General features: G+C 39.6%; 1 protein-coding gene across 5 annotated transcripts in view; it reads left to right on the top strand.

Annotated features, from left to right (window-relative positions):
* SLC41A2 (solute carrier family 41 member 2) overlaps window positions 1-24,338 on the top strand; it is a 142,870-nt gene that overhangs the window by 44,367 nt on the left and 74,165 nt on the right. For all 5 annotated transcript variants that reach the window (XM_070370235.1, XM_070370232.1, XM_070370231.1 and 2 more), the window contains exon 3: window positions 12,903-13,010. In XM_070370235.1, the coding sequence (XP_070226336.1) occupies window positions 12,903-13,010 (108 nt within the window). The remainder of the gene's footprint in view (window positions 1-12,902; window positions 13,011-24,338) is intronic.

Genomic DNA, 24,338 nt, shown 5'->3' on the forward strand with positions numbered 1-24,338 from the left:
ACCTAAGTCTGGTCTTTGTAGCTGCAGGACTAGGAGAGGAACGCCCTAACAAGACAGAAAAGTTTTAGACAATAACTGCTCTACTCTAGCCAAACACTACAGAGAAAACTGTGGCCCCACCCACAGCCACCTCAGCGGAGCCCCAGTGGGGCGCCTGAGGCATTCTGCTAAGTAAAATAAAATAGAGAAAGACAAATAATGCATGGTATCTCTTATCAAAGAAAAGTCAAAGTCATAAAAACTGAGAGTAGAGCGGTAATTGCCAGGGCCTGAGAGGGTGAAGGAAACAGGGAGAAGTTGGTAGAAGGGTACAGACTTTTGCTTATAAGCTAAGTGTGTTCTGAGGATCTACTGTACAGCATGTTGACTGTACTTGATAACACTGAATTGCATACTCAATATTTGCTAAGAGAATAGGTCTTAAGCATTCACACTGAAAAAAGAAAAAGTAACTGTGAGGTGATGAACATATTAATTAACTTTTTGGTGGAATTGCTTTCGTAATGTGTATGTATTTTAAGTCATCCTGCTTTACCCTTTAATATATTACAGTTCTGTTTGTCAGTTGTACCTCAGTAAAGCTGGGGGCCGGGGTGGGGTGAAGGAGGCTGAAATGAGGTGCTGTAGTACTTTAGCCAAGATGGTATCAGAGAAGGGCAAGTAGAGTGCTGAGAATTTCATCTTGTCCGCTGATAATGAGAGGGCCCCAAGAGACCTGGAAAGAGAAATAGAAAAATCCGCAGTTACAGTTGGAGACTTCAACACTCTTCTCTCGGTAACTGATAGAACAACTAGACAGTAGATGAGTAGGGACGTAGAAGAATCTGACAACAGCACCAATCAACAAGATCTAACTGACGTTTACAGAACACTCCACCCAAGAAACAGCAGAATGCCATTCTGCTCAAGCTCTTACTGATCATATTTAGAGATAGTCCATATCCTGAGCCATCACAGAAACCTTAACAAATTCAAAATATTGAAATCAGAGTATGTTCTTCGACCACAGTGTAATCAAACTTGAAAGCAGTAACAGCAGAATCTTCAGAGATGAAACAGCATATTTTCAGAGAACCCGTTGGTTAAAGAGGAAGTCTCAAGAAAAATAAAAAACAAAACAAAACATTGAACTGGGTGAAAATGAAAGTACAGTATCAAAATTTGTGAGTCACAGGTGCAGTGGTCCAGAGATAGAAATTTGTAGACCTGAATGCATACCTCAGAATGAAAAAAATCTCAAATCCATCATCTAAGCTCCCATCTCAGACTTAGAAAAAATGAATAGAATATACCAAAAACAAGCAGAAGAAAGGAAATAATAAATATAAAAGCAAAACTCAATGACATTGAAAGCAGGAAGATAATAGAAAAAAAATCAGTGAAACAAGCATTTGATTCTTTGAAAAGATCAATAAAACTGACAATTTGTAGCAGACTGACAATGAAAAAAAGGAGAGAAGACATTACCAGTATCAGAACAACATAGGGGATATCACTACAGATTCTGCAGACATCAAAAGGGTAATAAAGAAATGCTATAAATGACTGTGCACACATAAATTTTACAACTTAAACTATAAACGCAGTTACCACATTTCACCCAAAATGAAGTGGGTATTTTGAATAGCTCTTATTCACTAAGGAATTTGAATTCATACTTTTAGAAACTCCCCAAAAAGAAATCTTCAGACACAGATAGTTTCACCCAAAAATTCTACCAAATATTTAAAGCAGAATCAACACTAATTCTACACAAGCTTTTCTGGAAAATTGATAAGGAAGGAACACTTACCAGTTCACTTCAAGAAGCTAGTATTACCCAGATACCAAACCAAAGACAATGCAAAACACAAACAAACAAACCCAACCCCGTCTCCCAAAACCCACAGACCAATAGTTATCCTGCTACTGCTGCTGCTGCTAAGTCGCTTCAGTAGTGTCCGACCCTGTGTGACCCCATAGACGGCAGCCAACCAGGCTCCACCGTCCCTGGGATTCTCCAGGCAAGAACACTGGAGTGGGTTGCCATAAATGTAGACAAAAAAATCCTTAAGAAAACATTGGCAAATAGAATTTAGCAACATATTATGAATTATACACCATGGAAAATGAGGTTTATTCCAGGGATGAAAGTCTTGTTCACAATTTGAAAATCACTGTAATTCACCATATAAACGGGCTAAAGAAGAAAATCACATGACTGTTATCAACTGATACAGAAAAAGCAGTTGACAAAATTCAACATGCATTCATGATTAAAACAAACAAACAAACAAACTTAAATAGGAACAGAGTAGAACTTCCTCAACCTTGTACTTAATGGTGAAATACTGATTACTTTTCTCCTAAGAACAGGTTCAAAGCAAGAATGTCCACACTCATTACCTTTATTCAGCATAATGCAATAATTTAAGAAAAGGAAATAAAAGACATACAGGTTGGAAAGGAGGAAATAAAACTTCCTATTTGCAGATGACATCATGGTCTACTTAGAAAATCTCAAGGAATCTACCAAAATCAAAACAAAAACTCTGAGAACTGATAAATGAGCTCAGCAAGGCCATGGATACCCGATATGTACAAAAAAAGAAATTCAGATTCTAGCAATGAGTATGTTGAAATTAAAAAATAACTGTCAACTGAAAAAAAATGCACAATGTGAGAGTTGTGAGTTAAGTTTTGAGAGACTGCTCCAGAGAAGCAGGGGGAAAGGACAGTATATATGTGGTTTTGGTAAAGGGGGTGCACATGCAATCAAGCATATATTTTTTTGTAGGAAGTTTCTGCTGGTCTCGTGAAGCTTCTACTAGTCATGAGAAACAGTCATCACCATGAAGGATTTTAGTGTTTTTCTAGATATGAGGAGATAGAAGAATTGGGCTCATAAAATCAGCTCCTGAGAATATCTGACTATCTGAAGACCTGTCCTGCCAGTTTTCCTGGAGCACAGAGTACCTCATTTCTGCTCTCCACCCTGAAGTCCTTCAGGGGGTGTTGGAGGTCAACGGCTGCAGCAACACCTGATTTAATCCTTGTAGATGGCAATTACCCATGGCAAGTTCCAGTTTGTGGTTGATGACAATAACATTTACTCAAAAAATAAATACCTGGATGTAAATCTTACAAAACGTGTACAGGACTTACATGCTGAAAGCTATAAAACACCAATGAAAGAATCAAGGAACATCTAAATAAATGGAGAGACTTGTATTCATGGCTTAGAAGATGTGACGTAGTAAAGATGTCAGTTCTCCCCAAATTGATGTAGTGTATAACAGAACTTTTAAAATCTCCATAAGATTTCTTTATAGAATAAATAATATTCTAAAATGTACACACAAAGGGACAGAATGTAGAATTTTCTTTTTTGAAAATAAGAATAAAGTGGAAAGGATCTGTCTCCTTGATTCCAAGTTTATTAAGATGACCGCAGTAATCAAGACTGTGGTATCGGTGGAGGGGTGAACATGCCTAGACTTGACACCAAGAGGATGATCCACAAAAGGAAAAATGGATAAACTGGACTTCATCAAATACAATTTTTGTTCTGTGAGTGACTTCATTAAAGGGAGGAAAACACAGGCTACCAAGTGGAAGAAAATATTTGCAAACCACACATCTGACAAAAGACTAGAATAAAGAACTCTCAAAAACTCAACAATAAAAACAAAAACAGCCCAGTTGGAAAACTGGCAAAAAACCATAAAGGCATTTTGCTGAAGAATGTGTAGGGATTGTAAATAAGCTTGAAAAGATATTCAGTATCTTTCGCCATTAGAGAATACACATGAAAACCACAATGAGCTATCACTATGTATCTATCAGCATGGTTATAATAAACAACAGTAGTAGTATCAAGTGCCATTGAGAATGCAGAGAAGTGGCGTCATTCATATATTGCTGGTGGGAATTTAAAATGATACAGTCACTCTGGAAAACACTTCAATAGTTTCTTTAAAAACAAAACAAAACCTAGATATTAACTGTCTTGCAACCTATATATTGCATTCCTGGGCATTTATTGCAGAGAATGAGGACTTACGCTTATACAGCTCCTGTATGTGAATGTTTACAGCTGCTTTACTTATAATAGCCAAGAACTGGATACACGCCAGATGTCCTTCAATAACTGAATGGTTAAACTTTGGTGAATCTGTATGCTGGAATACTGCTCAGCAACAAAAAGGAATGAGCTATTGACACATGCAGCAATCTAGATGAATCTCCAGAGAATTATGCTGAGCGGAAAAAGCAAATCTCAAAAGGTTATACATACTACATTCATTTATAAAAATTCTTGAGTTGACATTTTATAGACATAAAGAGCTGATTACTGTTTGCCAGGGACTAAGAAGAGATTGGAAGTGAAGAAAAGTGGACATGGCTATAAAAGGGCAATAGGGAAACCTTGTGGTGATAGAAATGTGCTGTATTTTGACTATCAATGTCATTATCCTGGTTGTGAGATTGTCCTAGAGTTTTGAGAGATGTTAGCATTGGGGTAAATTTGATACAGGGTACATGGGAATCTCTCTGTATTACTTTTTATAATTGCATGTGAATCTATAATTATTTCAAAAAGTTTAATGAAAAACGTGTATCTGGTTGAGCATATCTAAGCTGTATGAAAGAATATGTAATGGAGAAAAGAGTCTTCTGCATGCCCTTGCCCTATTCTCTTCTTTAGAATTTAGTGGTATAATTTTTTTTGTCTCCTTCAACTGAAGTTAAATGCATGAAGATGCATACATACATGTTAATATGTGTGTGTATTCACTAAAAAACAGAAGCAAAAAACATCCTATAATGCTGCCCTTTACCTTGCTCTTCTTAATTTATATTGGAGCTTCCTTATAGATACACACAGATTTACCAGATTCTTCTCCAGCTATGCAAAGATGTATCATTGTTTTTCTACCAAGTTATCTAATGAAGGAGATTTAAAGTGCCTCAGATCTTTTGTGATTCTGAACAATGATGAAGTTGACTCATTATATGTACGTGTTTGAACTCATGTTCAAGTTTATTTGTAAGGTAACTTTCCTTGAAGTAGAGTTTTTAGTCGACAATTATGTGCATTTTACATTTGATACGTATTGCTGAATTCCACGCCCCCCCCCCCCCGGCAAAGTTAAACCTTTACATTTATGTTCTCACCAAAAGTATAATAGAGTGCCTGTTTCCTTATATTAATACTCTTACCAGCAGAGTATTATTCAAGTTGTTAAAAATTTAAGTTTTTATTTTTTAAAACTTTTTATTTTGTATTGGAATAGAGCTGATTAACAGTGTTTTAATAGTTTCAGGTGGACAGCTGAGGGACTTACATGTACATGTATCCGTTCTCCCCCAGACTCCCCTGTCATCCAGGCTGACACATAACATTGAGCAGAGTTTCATGTGCTATACAGTAGGTCCTTGTTGGTTATCCATTTTAAATATAGCAGTGCATACATGTCCATTCCAAACTCTCAAACTTTATCCAACTTTTTGACCTGTACCAGTCTCACAGAAGAAAGTTGATCATCTTTTAATTTGCATTTTATAATTATGAATGAGGTTGGTCATTGAGTCATATGTTTAAAAGTGAATGGGTTTAACTTTTTAAAACTAAGTTAAAATGAGAAACAATTCTTCTCTGTTATATGTTTTAAAATTACATAAGCATGTTTTACCAATCAGATATTTTTTAACCTTTTCTATTTATTTTTAAGACTCTATGTTTTCCCCAGCAGCAGCAGTAGCTTATGTTATTTGTTTTTTTCTTAAGTTTCATATTTGTTTGTCCTTTGGGGCACTAATGGATAGGTTTCAAATGTAGTACATTTGTAAGCAATCCAACATTACATTTGAGAAGTGGGTTCTTGCCCAAGATTCTGGTTATTGACAGGTGTCCAAAATTAGGTAAGATTAAAAACCGATTTCTGTAGGGCAGAGTCTTGTGGAAGCTTGCACTGCATAATAATTTGCCTCGGAGGACATGTCTGTATCATGGCAAAATTTGTAAGTAGGTGAAATTTACTGGGGGTGTTGCAGGAAGGGGGACCCCTTCCAGGGCCCAAACCTGGGCTCTTGTCTAACACTCGGAAACGAATTGTCCGAGGAGACATATGTGCTGACAAAGCAAGAGAGTTTACTGGGAAAGGGCACTCGGATGGAGAGCAGTAGGGTCAGGGAACCCAAGAGAACAGCTGTGTCACATGGCTTGCATCTCAGGTTTTATGGTGATGGCATTAGTTTCCTGGTTGTCTTTAGCCAATCATCTGACTCAGGAGTCCTTCCTGGTGGTGCACACCTTGTTTGGCCAAGATGGATGCCAGAGAGAAGGATTCTGGAAGGTTGTCGGACATGTGGTGTCTCCTTTTGACCTTTCCTGAACTCTTCCAGTTGGTGGTGGCTTATTACTTCTGTATTCCTTACCAGGACCTCCTGTCAGAAAACAACTCATGCAAATGGTTACTATGGTGCCTGGCCAGGGTGGGCGGTTTCAGTCAGTGTGCTTCCCCTAACAGGGTCACTAGCTGTATCAGCATTCCATGTCTGGATATTTTTTTTCATTACTTCCTCCTTACAGGAAGATTTACTGATAATATGTTTTGGTGTTAGAACTAATAAAGTCTCAATATTGTTATTTATTACAATGTACAGAAATGGTCCTGAACACAATCGTATGAGGTAGGTACAATTATGACCCTATTTTAGGTGGAGAAAGTAAAGCATAGTTTTACATAGCATACTCAAGGCATACAGTAAAAATAGTGAAAGGTTGTTGCTGAGCCACTAAAGACACCAGGATTCTTGGCCTCCAGATGAGAAGAATTCAATTTGGGACCAGTGACAAGGCTTGATCGCTCAGAGCTTTTGTGTCATAAAGTTTTATTAAAGTATAAAGTATAAAAGAGATATAGAAAGCTTCTGACATAGATATCAGAAGAGAGCAGAAAGAGTGCCCCCCCTGCTAGTCTTTAGCTGGATGTTATATAGCTACTACTGCTGCTGCTAAGTCATTTCAGTCGTGTCTGTCTCTGTGCGACCCCATAGACGGCAGCCCACCAGGCTTCCCCGTCCCTGCGATTCTCCAGGCAAGAATACTGGAGTGGGTTGCCATTTCCTTCTCCAATGCATGAAAGTGAAAAGTCAAAGTGAAGTTGCTCAGTTGTGTCCGACTCTTTGCAACCCCATGGACTGCAGCCTACCAGGCTCCTCCATCCATGGGACCAGGCCAGAATACTGGAGTGGGCAGTCTGCTAATTAGAGGAAAGGAAATGTCTCAAAACTCAGAGACTGGCACCAGGCCCCTTACCCACAACATGCATTTTGAGATAAAATTGGCACAAAGTGAGTTGTCTCAGGCCATAAAATGATTGACATGACAAGAAAGGCAGGTTTCCAAGCAAATACAGTCTCATTAACATAGTTTAAGAGAATATTTGCATGAGTGAAATATACTGGCTTGTCAAGGCAGTTCTGAGTCTTAGGCAGAACCCACTTGAAGACAGAGTCTAGGGTAAATACATAGTTCATTAACATAGCTTAAGACTAACATTTCCATAGGAAAAATGCATTGGGTGGGAGAGGGAGAGGGTGGGGAGATTTGGGAGAATGGCATTGAAACATGTATAATATCATGTATGAAACGAGTCGCCAGTCCAGGTTCGATGCACAATACTGGATGCTTGGGGCTGGTGCACTGGGATGACCCAGAGGGAGGGTATGGGGAGGGAGGAGGGAGGAGGGTTCAGGATGGGGAACACAGGTATACCTGTGGCGGATTCATTTCGGTATTTGGCAAAACTAATACAATATGGTAAAGTTTAAAAATAAAATAAAATTAAAAAAAGAAAAAGAAAAGATAAAAAAAAAAAAGAAATGAATCGCCAGTCCAGGTTCAATGCAGGATACAGGATGCTTGGGGCTGGTGCACTGGGATGACCCAGAGGGATGGTATGGGGAGGGAGGTGGGAGGGGGTTCAGGACGGGAACACGTGTATACCCGTGGCAGATTCATGTTGATTTATGGCAAAACCAATACAATATTGTAAAGTAAAATAATAATAATAATAAATAAAAATAAATAAATTTAAAAAAAAAAGAAAAATGCATTGGTTAACTCAAGGTTTGAGAAAAGTTCAGTTCAGGTGGGCAATACAAAGAATGCTCAAACTACCCCACAATTGCTCTCATCTCACATGCTAGTAAAGTAATGCTCAAAATTCTCCAAGCCAGGCTTCAACAGTACATGAACTGGGAACTTCCAGATGTTCAAGCTGGATTTAGAAAAGGCAGAGGAACCAGAGACCAAATTGCCAACATCTGTTGGATCATCGAAAAAGCAAGAGAGTTCCAGAAAAACATCTATTTCTGCTTCATTGACTATGCCCAAGCCTTTGACTATGTTGATCACAACAAACTGTGGAAAATTCTTACAGAAATGGGAATAGCAGACCACCTGACCTGCCTCTTGATAATTCTGTATGCAGGTCAGGAAGCAACAGTTAGAACTGGACATGAAACAATGGACTGGTTCCAAACTGGGATAGGAGTACGTCAAGGCTGTATATTGTCACCCTACTTATTTAACTTCTATGCAGAGCTGCTGCTGCTGCTAAGTTGCTTCAGTTGTGTCCAACTCTGTGTGACCCCATAGACGGCAGCCCACCAGGCTCCCCCATCCCTGGGATTCTCCAGGCAAGAACACTGGAGTGGGTTGCCATTTCCTTCTGCAATGCATCATGCAAAATGCCAGGCTAGATGAAGCACAAGCTGGAATCAAGATTGCCAGGAGAAATATCAATAACTTCAAATATGCAGATGACACCACCCTTATGGCAGAAAGTGAAGAAGAAGAACTAAAGAGCCTCCTGATGAAAGTGAAAGAAAGTGGAAAAGCTGGCTTCAAACTCAACATTCAAAAAATGAAGATCATGGCATCTGGTCCCATCAGTTCATGGCAAATAGATGGGGAAACAGTGGAAACAGTGAGAGACTTTATTTTCTTGGGCTCCAAAATCACTGCAGATGGTGACCAGCCATGAAATTAAAAGATGTTTACTCCTTGGAAGAAAAGTTATGACCAACCTAGACAGCTTATTTAAAAGCAGAGACATTACTTTGCCGACAAAGGTCCATCTAGTCAAAGCTATGGTTTTTCCAGTAGTCATGTATGGATGTGAGAGTTGGACTAAAAAGAAAGCTGAGCACCAAAGAATTGATGCTTTTGAACTGTGGTGTTGGAGAAGCCTCTTGAGAGTCCCTTGGACTGAAAGGAGATCCAGCCAGTCCATCCTAAAGGAAATCAGTCTTGAATATTCATTGGAAGGACTGATGCTGAAGCTGAAACTCCAATACTTAGGCCACCTGATGTGAAGAACTGACTCATTGGAAAAGACCCTGATGCTGGAAAAGACTGAAGGCAGGAGAAGAAGGGGACGACAGAGGATGAGATGGTTGGATGGCATCACCGACTCAGTAGAGATGAGTTTGAGGAGGCTCCGGGAGTTGGTGATGGACAGGGCGGCCTGGCGTGCTACAGTCCATGGGGTTGCAAAGAGTCGGACACGACTGAGTGACTGAAATCATTAACTAAGTTCAGGTGAAACCAGGTGTTGTCATGGCAACACAGAATTTTAAAAGAAACCTCTTTTTAAATTTTTATAGAGAAGGGGAAAAAATATAACACTAGTAGTTTGTTTCCTCTTGCCGCTAAAGAGAGAGAAAAAATGTCTGACACTTGCAGCCTATTTCCTCTGTTAGGAGACCGCTGGCCTTCCTGCCTGGGAATTAGTATCAGAATTCCAACCCAGATAATCTGATTGCAGAATCCCTCCCTTTGGCTACTGTACCATAGTGTTCCTCACTATTCTCATATTTCCCAATCTGTGTGGCTGGACCTTAGAGGCGCTGTGGTGTATATTAAATTTTTGAGGGAAACACGGTGACATCTCTTGGACATCGCTGCAGACCACTGGCTCGAGGTGGTTTAGCATTCAGCATTAAATCATACTGCATTTCTCTTGATGACATACCTCTGCAAAGCTAGATTTTCAACAGTGCTGGGAAAAAAAAGCAGGTGTCACACAAAAGTCAACATGGAACAAGAAATGAAGACAGTGGTTTCTGGTTACAAGGTTGGAGAAGTTATACAGTGCTCAAGAGATACACACATCCCATTAGGAATTAATGTTGTTAGAGGACATAAAAATACAATATTTTCCTTCCAGTGTTTGTGTTATTTCTTTAGAAGGCTAAAGAATTGTTAGGGAATAAATACCTATTAAATTGTTTGGACCTAGCTGCTTGGCAGGACTGTTAGGTATTTCTTTTGACCAAAGGAAGCCATGAAAACATTTCTGAGATGCTTCGGGTGCTGTGAGCTGAGAAAGTTTGAGAACTTCAATAAGCACATGTGTGCAGGCTATAGAGAGAAGAACGCAGGATCTATTGGGCACAAGGTAGGAAAGCAGTATACGAAAGTTCTTATTGTTATATCAGTGCTAAGGTGTAAGTGTTTTCATAGGAATTCTCACAGGAGCATTTGATTTTAATTACACTCGGAAAGGATGTTAGGAACCCAATGGACTGCATCCCAACAGATCCACAGATGGAGTGCATGTGACTCATAGAGAAATTTAAAATCATTGTATAGATAGGTGTCTTAAAATTATGACCTAGGTAAAACATATTCCTGAATTATGTCTAATCTGATAAAAATGCTATCTCATAAGTTTGTTGTGAAAATTAAATGATGAAGGCTAGAACAGTGACTGGCACATAACCAGCAATCAGTGAATGTTGACTGCTGTTCGTATTTATTATTATTATTGTCTCTTCTTGTTCGTCGTCATCATCACCATCATCTCGGAAGGATGCATATCCCACTAGGACAGCAGAATTCTTACCCAACATAAAACACAGGCAAAATTGTTTGGTAGTTTCTTTCATAGGTTAAGGAATCTGAGAGGTTTCTGGACCTCCAGTGCCTCTTTTAGCTCCATCCTTAATTGAATCCCTGGATGGATTCACTTGTGAATCCTTTGAACCAGGTTTTTACCAGAGACTGGTCTGACAGATATTTCCTGAACTCTCTTTAGTCCCTAGTTCAACATCTATTTGGAACAGCCTCTAGGGAAACTTTGGAGACAAATTAAAATTTCCTTTCACTTATCTGATAGATTTAAGTCTTTTCTCAACTGTATTGGTATTAGTGACAGGACTGTATTCTTGATATGTTTTGGCATAAATTAAGATTCTTAGTTACTAAAGTCTCATACTGGGACAATCACCTCTTAATAGCACTTGTGAAGTAGCATTTTGTGTTAGTTATTTGTATGGCATTTCCAGTTTATAAAGTGCTCTAATATCTGTTGTTTTCATTATTACGGTATTTCTCCATAGGCTCAACAGGACAGATAGTATCTTCATTTCGTGGTTGAAGAAGTTGAAATCAGAAAAGTACATAACTCATCAAAGATCAGACAGCCAGTTTGTGACAGACCCATGCCTTGATTTCCAGTTCCGTGCTCTTTATGATCCTGTGCTTTACAGCCTCTTGCCTCACATCCTAAAGTGGGGAGCAGAGCGCGGGACAACTCAGAACTTCTGGGGTCAGTTTTAGGTCCCATCTTTTGGTCTTGGGAAAATCACTTTATCTGAATCTCTATTTCTTCATTTGTGAAGCTAGCTAATAATATGACTGTAATTTTTCTGTAGGTTGGTTATAATCAGTGTTGGAACCAAGATTCAAATACAGTTTATCTGGTTCTTGAATCTGTGCTCCTAATCACTAGTTACACTGACTTGGCATCATTAAGAGATAAAGTAGACTTTAAGAGTAACAGAGTTGGACTTAACTTGGTGGTCCAATGGTTAAGAATCTGCTTTACAGAAATGTGGAATTCAATCCCTGATGCAGGAACTAACATCCCACGTGATGCTGGGCAATTAAGCTCATATACCAGAGTTAGAGAAAGTCTGTGTGCCACAACGAAGACGTAGGGCAGCCAAAAAAAAAAGATTGTGTAACAAGCTAGATACACTATGAGATACAATGACTTTATCAACTATTATTCCCAACTGTAACTGAGTCTTCTAAAGTAACTCAAGGCTTCAGAACTCTGGAAGTTGTTGTTCAGTCGCTAAGTCGTGTTTAACTGTTTGCAACCCCACGGACTGCAGCATGCCAAGCTTCCCTGTCCTTCCCTACATCCTGGTGTTTGCTCAAACTCATGTCCTGAGTCTATGATGCCATCCAGCCATCTCGTCCTCTATCGCCCTCTTCTTTTTTTGCCCTCAATCTTTCCCAGCATCAGGGTCTTTTCCAGTGAGTCTGCTCTTTGCATCAGGTGGCCAAACTATTGTAGCGTCAGCTTTAGCATCAGTCCTTCCAGTGAATATTCAGGATTGACTTCCCTTAGGATTGACTGGCTGGATCTCTTTGCAGTCCAAGGGACTCTCAAGAGTCTTCTCTAGTACCACAGTTTGAAAGCATCAGTTCTTTGGCACTCAGCCCTCTTTATGATCCAACTCTCACATCCATACATAACTACTGGAAAAACCATAGTTTTGACTATACAGACCTTTTGTCAGCAAAGTAATATCTGCTTTTTAATATGCCATCTAGGTTTGTCATAGCTTTTCTTCCAAGGAGCAAGCATCTTTTTATTTCATGGCTGCAGTCACCATTTGTAGTGATTTTGGAACCCAAGAAAGCAAACTCTGTCACTGTTTCCACTTTTCCCCTATCTATGGGAATGGGTTAAGCTGAATGTTCAATGATTAAATGACCTATGTAGTTACTTAAAACGTAGATGCAACATTGGGGGGAAAAAAGCTGAAAATTTTGGAAATCTTTATTCTAAAGTGTTTTTAAAGCGTGTTGAAAATTATTTTTTTTTTCCTTACAGCACTGGGAGGTGTTCAAAAAAGTAACAGAAGTTTTCATTTTAGTTCCTGCACTTCTTGGTCTCAAAGGGAACTTGGAAATGACACTGGCATCCAGATTATCCACTGCAGTAAGTTCATTCCTACCTCTAAGTATGTATATTTTCTACACATGTGCACACACACACGGATATATATGTGTGTGTGTGTGTCTGTGTCTCTTTGTGTATATATATATCACATATGCTGTTCCTCTCTATTGAGGAGAACTTTTATGAGGAAAAAAAATTTTCTCCTCTCTCTACTGATAAGTTTCTGAACCTCAGGGCTATGCTAAGTAGTTATGCCTGTTATCATGTCCTGAAAGTTCCCTGGGCTGTCTGATTTGGGAATTACAGACCCTCCTTTACCCTGAGAAGAAGTAACATTCTTGCCTCCTTTCACTTCAGGGGATTCTGGCAGTCATCATCAGTGCTTAAGACATGGGCAAGTCAGACACTGAGATTCTTTATGGTTTGATGGTTGGTTGATTGGCATTTAGATTTTCTGTGATTGTAAAAGTAATACATGCTTATTGTAAAAACTGAAGGAAAGGGAAAACGTATAAAGAAGAAAATTTAAAACTACCCTCAATTCTTTACCTAGACACAATCTCTATTACTATTTTGTTATAGATCCTTCTATACTTGGATAACTCTACTTACACATAGGTTTGGCATAATGTGATACACACACACACACACTATATTCTTAAAAAAAAAAACTGGAATCATACATATTCTCATTTATAATCTTTGATATCCATTTGAAGAGACATCATGATCATCTTTCCATATCAAGAAATGTGGACCTATGCCATTTTTATTGGCTGTGTGTTTTTCTGTTGTATAGCTCTACTGGGATTTAATCTGTTATTGAATATGTAGGTTCTTTTTAATGTTTACTGTTATGACTATTCTTGTATATACAGTTATATACTCTAATTTCTTTTGGGCAAATTCTAAGATGAAATTATTGTTCAGGGGAGGAAAAAAGCATACTCTTATGGCTTTAGCCACATACTAGAAAACAGTCATCCAGAAACATTAAACACTTTTAAAAATACTGCCACTAGCAGGGTTCTGAGTTTTTTTTTTTTAGTAGACAAAAAGGATTTTGTTTTCTCACTATAATATTCTTTGGGGGTTCCACCATCGTGGAACCAAATTATCATTAATCCATGTAGCTAGTGAGGCTCACTTCAGTGAACCATCAGCCCATTGAACGTTACTGTTGTTGTTCAGTTGCTAAGTCATGTCCAACTCTTTGTGACCCTGTAGACTGTAGCACCCCGGGCTCTTCTGTCCTCCCCTGTATCATGGAGTTTGCTAAAATACGTGTCCATTGAGTTGGTGATGCTGTCTAACCATCTCATCCTCTGCCACCCTCTTCTCCTTTGCCTTCAGTCTTTCCCTAGCATCAGGGTCTTTTCTAATGAGTTGGCTCTTTGCATCAGGTGGCCAAAGTATTGGAGCTTCAGCTTCAGCATCAGTCCTTCCAGTGAATATTCAGGGTTGATTTCCTTTAGGATTGACTGGTTTGATCTCCATGCAGTCCAAGGGACTCTCAAGAGTCTTTTCCAGCACCACATTGAATGTTAGCCCCAAATTAACTAAGCTGTCATTACTGATTGCAGTGCTGTTAGTATATGAGGTTTGTTTTTTCCTTTAAAGAAGATGCAGCCTATGAATCTGTCTGTGAACTAGGAAAAAACATTTGTGTATCTAAGGGTAATGAAGATGTGGAAGCTGAACAACTGTGTTTAGCTAGAAGCCCCCTTTTCCTCCTTCTCCCCTCTCCTCATTTTTCTCCAGGCAGCTGTGAGATCCCTAAGTTTTCTTGAGTGAAACAGATGCTTGGAAAGGAAATGCATTAAGTAATGTTTTATTAACATTATTATTTGCTTTTTCAAGAACTGCTACATATACCCAATGGAAACTTATAAGCCGTTTGCTTATATATAAAGGTCATATAGCTATACTCCGTCCAGGCAATAATGAAGTGCTGGGTATTAGTGAGTTCTCATAATGTGCCGGGCTTCCCAGGTGGCACTAGTGATAAAGAACCCACCTGACAGTGCAGGAGACAGGAGATATGAGTTCGATCCCTGGGTCGGAAAGATCCCCTGGAGAAGAAAGTGGCAACCCAGTCCAGTATTCATGCCTAGAGACTCCCACGGACTGAGGAGCCTGGCAGGCTTATAGAGTTGGAAAGAGTCGGCATGACTAAAGGGACTTAACACGTGCGCATAATGTGCCAGCAGTGTGCTAACTGCTTTAGGATGTCTTATAACAAACCCTATGAGATAAACACTCTTCCTGTTTTACAGAGGAGGAACTGAGGCTTTGAACAATTGAGTAACTTTCCTGAAGACACAGAGGTAGTATGTGGTGAAATAAGTCATATTCCAGAACTTTTCCTTTTACTTGTACAGAATAACTGTGTCTGAGTTTATAAAACCAGTAAATAAACACAATAGCAAAACCCTAATAATCTCCTTCTCCAGTGGACCACATTTTGTCAGACCTCTCCACCATGACCCGTCTGTCTTGGGTGGCTCCACATGGCATGGCTTAGTTTCATTGAGTTACACAAGACTGTGGTCCGTGTGATCAGATTGTCCTGTTGTCTGTGATTGTGGTTTCAGTGTGTCTGCCCTCTGATGCCCTCTCTCAGTGCCTACCATCTTACTTGGGTTTCTCTTACCTTGGATGTGGGGTATCTCTTAACGGCTGCTCCAGCAAAGCTCAGCTGCTGCTCCTTACCTCAGGCCTGGGGTAGCTCCTCTCAGCCGCCGCCCCTGGCCTCGGGCCTGGGGTAGCTCTTCTCAGCACACCAGAAAAACATCTATTTCAGCTTTATTGACTATGCCAAAGCCTTTGACTGTGTGGATCACAATAAACTGTGGGAAATTCTAAAAGAGATCAGAATACCAGACCACCTGACCTGCCTATTGAGAAACCTGTATTCAGGTCAGGAAGCAACAGTTAGAACTGGACATGGAACAACAGACTGGTTCCAAATAGGAAAAGGAGTATGTCAAGGCTGCATATTGTCACCCTGCTTATTTAACTTATATGCAGAGTACATCATGAGACACTCTGGGCTGGAGGAAACACAAGCTGGAATCAAGATTGCTGGGAGAATTATCAATAACCTCAGATATGCAGATGACACCACCCTTATGGCAGAAAGTGAAGAAGAACCAAAGAGCCTCTTGATGAAAGTGAAAGAGGAGAGTGAAAAAGTTGGCTTAAAGTTCAACATTCAGAAAACTAAGATCATGGCATCTGGTCCCATCACTGTATGGCAAATAGATGGGGAAACAGTGGAAACAGTGGCTGACTTTATTTTTATGGGCTCCAAAAATCACTGCAGATGATGATTGCAGCCATGAAATTAAAAGATGCTTACTACTTGGAAGGAAAGTTATGATTAACCTAGACAGCATATTAAAAAGCAGAGACATTACTTTGCCAACAAAGGTCCATCTAGTCAGATCAGATCAGATCAGTCGCTCAGTCATATCCAACTCTTTGTGACCCCATGAATTGCAGCACACCAGGCCTCCCTGTCCATCACCAACTCCCGGAGTTCACTGAGACTCACGTCCATCGAGTCAGTGATGCCATCCAGCCATCTCATCCTCTGTCGTCCCCTTCTCCTCTTGCCCCCAATCCCTCCCAGCATCAGAATCTTTTCCAGTGAGTCAACTCTTTGCATGAGGTGGCCAGAGTACTGGCGTCTAGTCAAGGCTATGGTTTTTCCAGTAGTCATGTATGGATGTGAGAGTTGGACTAAAAAGAAAGCTGAGCGCCAAAGAATTGATGCTTTTGAACTGTTGTGTTGGAGAAGACTCTTGAGAGTCCCTTGGACTGCAAGGAGATCCAACCAGTCCATCCTAAAGCAGATCAGTCCTGGGTGTTCATTGGAAGGACTGATGTTGAAGCTGAAACTCCAATACTTTGGCCACCTGATGGGAAGAGCTGACTCATTTGAAAAGACCCTGATGCTGGCAAAGATTGAGGGCAGGAGGAGAAGGGACAACAGAGGATGAGATGGTTGGATGGCATCACCAACTCGATGGACATGAGTTTGGGTAGACTCTGGGAGTTGGTGATGGACAGGGAGGCCTGGCGTGCTGCCATTCATGGGGTCGCAAAGAGTCAGACACGACTGAGCAACTGAACTTAACTGAACTGAATAATCTCCTCCTCTACATTGTAAAAATGCTCTCCTATGGTCTTGGTCTTAGTACCACTATACTATATTTGGGGTATGTATGTTTTAAAACTTAACTTTTTATATTAAAAAAATATTATTTGTAAATATAACCGTGTGGTTATATTTGTATAACCACAAATATGTATATTTGGTTATCTCTGTAGTTAGTTGGAGTTAATATACAGAGGTATCAGTTGGAACCAAACCACATAGAATTATTTTGTAAATTCACTTTAGTCTAGTCTTTAATTTTACATTATTGAGTAGTAAAAGAACTGGAGAATAATAGAAGCTGGAGTTCCTTAGATTTGAACATAAAAGTTCAAAATGACCCTGGAACATCTTGTGCCATAAAGTAAAGAAATGCTAGAAGAAACAAACAAAGAATGATAGGTGATGATGAAAGGGTAACATACAAACCAGATCTGGGACAATTCGAGCAACAAAATAAATAATGATATTTCCAAATTATAACTCATAGCACTAGATAAGAATCCACGAGTTTGCAGATGAATAACAAGGCAGGCATGGTCTCTGCTATGGTAGAATTTACATAAATAATTTCAGATATTGGTAGAGGCATTAAAGAACATAAAACAGGGTAATGTGATGAAGCATGATTCACAAGAGCTGTTTTATATTAGGTGGTTAGGGACAAATTCTCTCAGGTGGTGTGTAAGCTGGAAAATGGAAAGTGAAAGTCGCTCAGTCATGTCTGACTCTTTGCGACCCAATGGACTATACAGTCGATGGAATTCTCCAGGCCAGAATACTGAAGTGGTAGCCTTTCCCTTCTCCAGGGGATCTTCCCACCCCAGGGATCAAATGCAGGTCTCACACATTGTGGGTGGATTCTTTACCAGTTGAGCCACCAGGGAAGCCCAAGAATACTGGAGTGGGTAGTCAATCCCTTCTCCAGGGATCTTCCCAACCCAGGAATCGAACCGGGGTCTCCTGCATTGCAGGCGGATTCTTTACCAGCTGAGCTACCAAGGAACCTGAATGATAAAAGTGAGTCAGGCATATCAAAATCTGGGAAAAGACCATTCCAGTTTACTATTGTATCTGATCAGTATAATGATGTCAGTGTAATAGTATCAGATGTTTAAAGGCATTCTGTACAGATTCACTTTCACAGTTGAGCCTGGGGCAGGAATAAAAACAGAGGCCCATGTAGCCATATGTGTACTTAGTTTAAAATTATACAACAAGCTTACACATTAAAAAAAATCTCCATCTTTCCACCTTTGCAAATGTTTCCTCTGACAATCTGAAAGTCCAACATCAAATTTATACTTCTTGGACTCCTTGGGTTCTGCTTTGGAACACAGTGTTGTGGAAGGAGCCAGTTCCTGGTCTGAGCCCTGCCCCACTTCATTCCCCACCCTTGGCTCTATGGTCTGCACTGTGGGAGACCTCACACATCCCTCAGACCTCACATCCATCTACACCCTCAACAGCCAGCCAGCCTCTGAGCACTCCTGGGTTTGGGCATGCACCAGAGGTGGCATGGCCTGTCTTCAGGAGGATTGGCTTCAGGAAGAGGCCCTGGAATTGGACTCAAGGCTGTTTGGTCATGGACTTCTATGGTCCTAGGTATCTGAAGTGTGGCTTAGAAGGGGATGAGGCACAAGTGTTGAGTGGGCACACTGCTTGGGTCCCATGCACTCTTCACCCTGTTGAAAGGGGCACGGCTAATGGAGGACCAAAGTGGGGCCTTCTAAGCTATGGTTCTCAAAGCTGGAGTCCCTTTTACAGATTCAAAACTTCTGGCCTAAGGAAAATTACATGACATAGAAGGGATTTCAAAGCTGCCTTGTGATGTACTTTAGTAAGATATAAAAACAAGGGGGGAAAGTTATATATTAAGAAGGATTGCTTGGATAAAATAGCCTTACTAGTACACACTGAAGGCAACAGTCTCAGGACTTACTAATAATCAGTGATTGCTTACAGAAAAGCAGTTCTTTTATTGGAAACATCTTAAGTACCCAAATGGATGCACCTTGAGTATACAAATTATTCTTACATGATCTCTATCCTACTATCCTACTCTTGAGAAGGGACTAAAATTGTCATGAATTCAATAAAAGCTGAGATACTAATGAAATTTCATTACTTTTTTGATGTCTTGGAAGCCAGACACATCACTCCATTGTTACACTTTGAAAAGATCCAAAATTTAAACGCAGATTTTTCTCAAGTGATCATGTGAAGCAGTAAGTATGTGTAAAATATTAAAATTTAAAAATGTGTTAAGGCAACATTCCTTTGACTCTGAAAATATTTAGAAAGCATCATCATGAAGCAATATACAAAATTTCAGTTTATGGAATTATTTCAATGAAAATGCATCATTACTATTAACCAAAACATCAAACCTGGAAATTAAAGAGTATAGAAGTCCTTTATCAATTATATTTCTTTTCCTGTTTAGGAGAGAAAGCCTAATAATTTGATAACACCATCATTCTCAGCAGTATCTAGACTGGCAAAACTAGCCAAAAACAAATCTTGATTCTCTAATGACTTCATTTGAAAGTGGGCATCTGCATAGTATTACAGCTATGAAGTATAATGGCCACAAGATCAGTCTAGCAGCCCTCAGTGCTAAGAAATTATTTCTAAAAAATTTAGAAATAAAATAAGATTTTTGGGCTCCCCAGTTGGTGGCTCAGTGGTAAAGAATCTGCCTGCAGTGTAAGAGACACAGGTTCAGTCTCTGGGCTGGGAAGATCCTCTGGAGAAGGAAATGGCAACCCACTCCAGTATTCTTGCCTGGAAATCCCATGGACAGAGGAGTCTGATGGGCTACAGTCCATGGGGTGCAAAAGAGTAGGACACAGCTGAGTGACTAAACAACAACAGCAGCAATAAGATTTTTAAAATTTCATTAAATTTCACATTTGTTCTAATATTCCAGAAGTTCATCGTGTAATGGTGACATTGCTGTCAGCTGAATATTGTTTTTTAACATTTGGCATCCAACTGGAATGTGTGGCATGTGTTTAAAAGCTACTATATCTTGAACTTTTGTCTTAAAAAACAACAGTATGTTTATGTAGTTTTACTAGTTATGTAGTTTTCCAAGTTAGTGAAATTACATGTGTTTAATCTTCCATCTTTTCCCAGTGATCCACACTTGTAACTGTCTTAAGAGCTGGTAGGTTACCTAGATAGAACTCATTCCAAAAGGGTTTTTGGCAGGAGATGTGAATAAAGAAGAGTTCTTGAAAAACAAGAGTGTCAACATTTAAGGGAAAAGAAAGTTATTAGAATGAGAGTTAAAAGATGGTTTTACTTTCATTTTGCTAGAAAATGAACTTCGTTCTGATGAATATAGTTAGGCATACAAACATTTAAGCAGCTTGATAAGTTTGCCAGGAAAATTGAAATTTTGACTAACTTACCACAAAAAATATGTTTCTAAAAGTGACATTATTGAGCATTACCCAGCATTTGTTTAGATTCAAATAATAGATTAAACATACCAATCCACTTTAAAATAGGCCATGCTGTAGGGAATCTGATTAAAAAAGAATATGCTGCAAGTTAAATTGTTTAATTTGATCATGTATTACCATTAAGGGGCTTCCCAGGTGGTGCTAGTGGTAAAGAACCCACCTGCCAATGTACGAGACATAAGAGACGTGGGTTTGATGCCTGGGTGAGGAAGATCCCCTGAAGGAGGGCATGGCAACCCACTCCAGTATTCTTGCCTGGAGAGTCCCATGGACAGAGGAGCCTGGCAGGCTGCAGCCCATGGTGTCACGAAGAGTCGGACACGACTAAGTGAAGCGACTTAGCACACATACACCCATTACCATTAAAGCTGAATTTCGTCTTTTTATTTGAACTTTATTTGTTGTGACTATATTTTATATTAGAACGTTTTATCATATGTCTAGTTATATTTATTTTTCTGTTCATATTTAAGACAGGAGAACTCCAAAGCTGAATAGAAGCTCAGCACAAGGTCGTTACTGCAGGGTCATTTAGCTGGGCCTTTCATTGGAAAGATTGGGGTGGAGTTGCTGTCTTCCATAGGTCAAGAATTGTGTCACTGATTATAAGATATCTGAGTCATAAACTAAAGAAATTATTCAGTTCTCTAAGCAATTAAAATAGCATAAAGAGATGAATAAACCATGTTATTAAAGTTTGATGTCATGAATTACTACTTTTCCATCTACTAATTTGTTTAGTTTTATTTTTTGAGGCTATTAGAGGTAAGATGACATGTCCCAGGGCCCGAGGCAGGGCCACTGTTGGATCAGTAGTTCTCAAAATGCGGTCTTCAGAACATTAGTGTTAGCATCTTGTTAGAATAGCAAGTTCTCAGCCCCACTCCAAAGCTACTGAGTCAGAAATTCTGGGGTGTGGCTTACCATCTGTATTTGAACAGTCTTTCCAGATGATTGTGATACACATCGGAGTTTGAGAACCACCCTGTTAAATGAGTGGCGTGGAGGCCGATAGGGTTGGGACCAAGTGAGAGAAGGGGGAAATCACAGGATGCGAGATCACCTGGTGGGTCACTGTGGGGACTTTGGCTATTGTGTGAATGGGAAGCCTTTGGAAGATTTTAAGCAGTTGAGTGGTGTGATCTGACAGGTATTTTTAAGAGATTATTTTGACTGTTGTGTTGCAACAGAGCAGTAGGAAGCCAAGAATTAAAGCAGGGAGACAAGTTGAGAGTCCATTGCAATAGTACTGCAGACTAGAAATGAGGTTGGCTTGGATCAGGGTGGGTGCAAGCAGAGGATGTAGTGAGACATAGTTGGAGTCCAAAACTCATTTTCTAGGGGGAGTTGACAGAATTGGCTGATGGATTAACTAAAGTAAAGAGTTGAAATATTCTCTAAATTTGAGAGGGTTAAGAATAGCCAAGTTAGAAGAGGGAAAAGTAGTCACTTGTGGCATCAAGCTTAGATGACATGGCTGACATGACTAGAAGATATTCATCTAGCTTGTGATATTTTAATTGCTTAGAGAATCTGACTTCAGGTTTTCTAGGTAGAATACTGCCATTCTGGTAGAGTACTGGAGAATCTTTATCAACTTGTAGTCCAGCTCCAAAGCTCTGTGTGTGTGTGTTAGTTCCTCAGTTGTGTCTGACTCTTTGTGACCCCATGGACTATAGCCCACCAGGCTCCTCTGTCCATGGAATTCTTCAGGCAAGAATACTGGAGTGGGTTGCCATGGTCTTCTCCAGGGGATCTTCCCAACCCAGGGATCGAACCTGGGTCTCCTGCATTGCAGGCGGATTGTTTTACCATCTGAGTCACCAGGGAAGCCCTATTTGCTGTTAAAGCAATTCCAAGTTAATCACTTCTTAACAACAAAACCCCCAAAGCCTCACCTTCTAGAGACTCTTCACCGACTGTTCTGAAACAGCCTACCTGAAATTTTTATTACTCTTGATTTTGAGACCCCACACTGTGCTACCCTCTCACCTCTTTCACCGCTTCTTACTTCTTCTTTGCTCATTCTCTGCATGTGAGATTTTCTTGAAGTTTCAGTGCCTTGTCTTCCATGTTCTCCATCAATAATTGTAGTCCACCACCGCTAACACATCCTGATTCTCAGATTTGCATCTCCAGTCTCTGCTGACTCCCAGGCTGAAATTTTCAACTATCTGCACCACTCACTGCAGTGTAGTTTCAAAGCTAAACTCGTCTTCTCTTACCTAACAAGTAAGACAGCTTTCTGTCTGCCTTGTCAGTTTATTTTCGTTACAATCACTTACCCTCCCTCTATCTAGTTATTGACTAGTCTGTCAGTTCCACCTATGAAATCCTCATCATTTTCTCTTATGCCCGACCTGCCACCACCTTAATTTGGTTGCCTGTTTATAATTGGGATGCTGTAGCAGACTGCTGACTGTACTCCCTGGTTCCAGGAAGAAGGTTGGACGAATGTAATTTTTTTTAACTTTAAACAAGCACTATTTGAAAGTCACCTCTTCCATCTATGGTCAAAATATAATTCTTCTATACATTTTCTAATTTTTCGATGATCTATTTATTTTCATTTGTGAAAGTAGGAGTAAAAATCATTATAGCTGTAGAAGGCTAGTCTATGATTACTTTAATCTTTTGCTCCATGAAGTAGTCTTTTCTCATTTTTATGATTGTCTGCAATAGAAATAGGTTAAATGAACTTATAGGATTTTAAGAAAGGCCTATAAAGATAGAGAATTTAAAACACGAGATATCAGATATAGCCTGCTCACCCCATCTGTCAAAGGTCAGTTGTATATAAAATTTGTTGTTTTATAAAGCTAAAGATTCAATGTTCACAGATAAAAAAGATATTCCAATAAAATAGATTTCCTGTTTCAACAAGGGAGATTTCATAACAGTGAATCCAAATTGACTTTATCTCACCCTCCTTACTTTAGTCAAAATTTATCTCTAAAGGTATAATGATTAACTTGAAAATTTTTTCCTAGATTTTTATCTTTTCAACAGTAGATATATGTTAGAGTAGATATTCTTATAAATATATAGCAGTAGTCTATAATTGAAAAATAAACCAAATACAGTGGTTCTATAAATTGCTGAGTTTAAGTTCTGTTATCTGAGGTCTAAAATTTTCTGCTTCTGAATGCTAAAGAGTCAGGAATGATATTCACTGTCCTAATGATAGTAGGCGGAGAAAGCAATGGCAACCCACTCCAGTACTCTTGCCTGGCAAATCCTATGGACGGAGGACCCTGGTAGGCTGCAGTCCATGGGGTCGCTAGGAGTTGGACACGACTGAGCGACTTCACTTTTACTTTTCACTTTCATGCATTGGAGGAGGCAATGGCAACCCACTCCAGTGTTTTTGCCTGGAGAATCCCAGGGACGGGGCTGCTCTCTCTGGGGTTGCACAGAGTCGGACATGACTGAAGCGACTTAGCAGCAGCAATGATAGTAGGATTTTTTTTTTAAGCTTTTAAAACTATTTTCTGGGAGCAAATTGCTATTTTTGTTGCCTCAAACCTTGGTTCTCTGAAGTTATGTTGAAAAATTCTACCTTTTAAATTCATTAATTGAAAAAATATTTTTGAGCCTTTTCTATATGCCAAATGGTGGTCCGTGTGCTAGGGAATCTGTAATAAACAAACTGGAAAATGTTCCTGCCTTCTTTGAGCTTACATTCCAGTGGAGGCATATAAAGTTGGAAAAAACCTCTTTCCATAATAATTT

This window comes from Bos mutus, chromosome 5 (genome assembly GCF_027580195.1).
Source record: "Bos mutus isolate GX-2022 chromosome 5, NWIPB_WYAK_1.1, whole genome shotgun sequence".
Lineage (NCBI taxonomy): Eukaryota > Metazoa > Chordata > Mammalia > Artiodactyla > Bovidae > Bos > Bos mutus.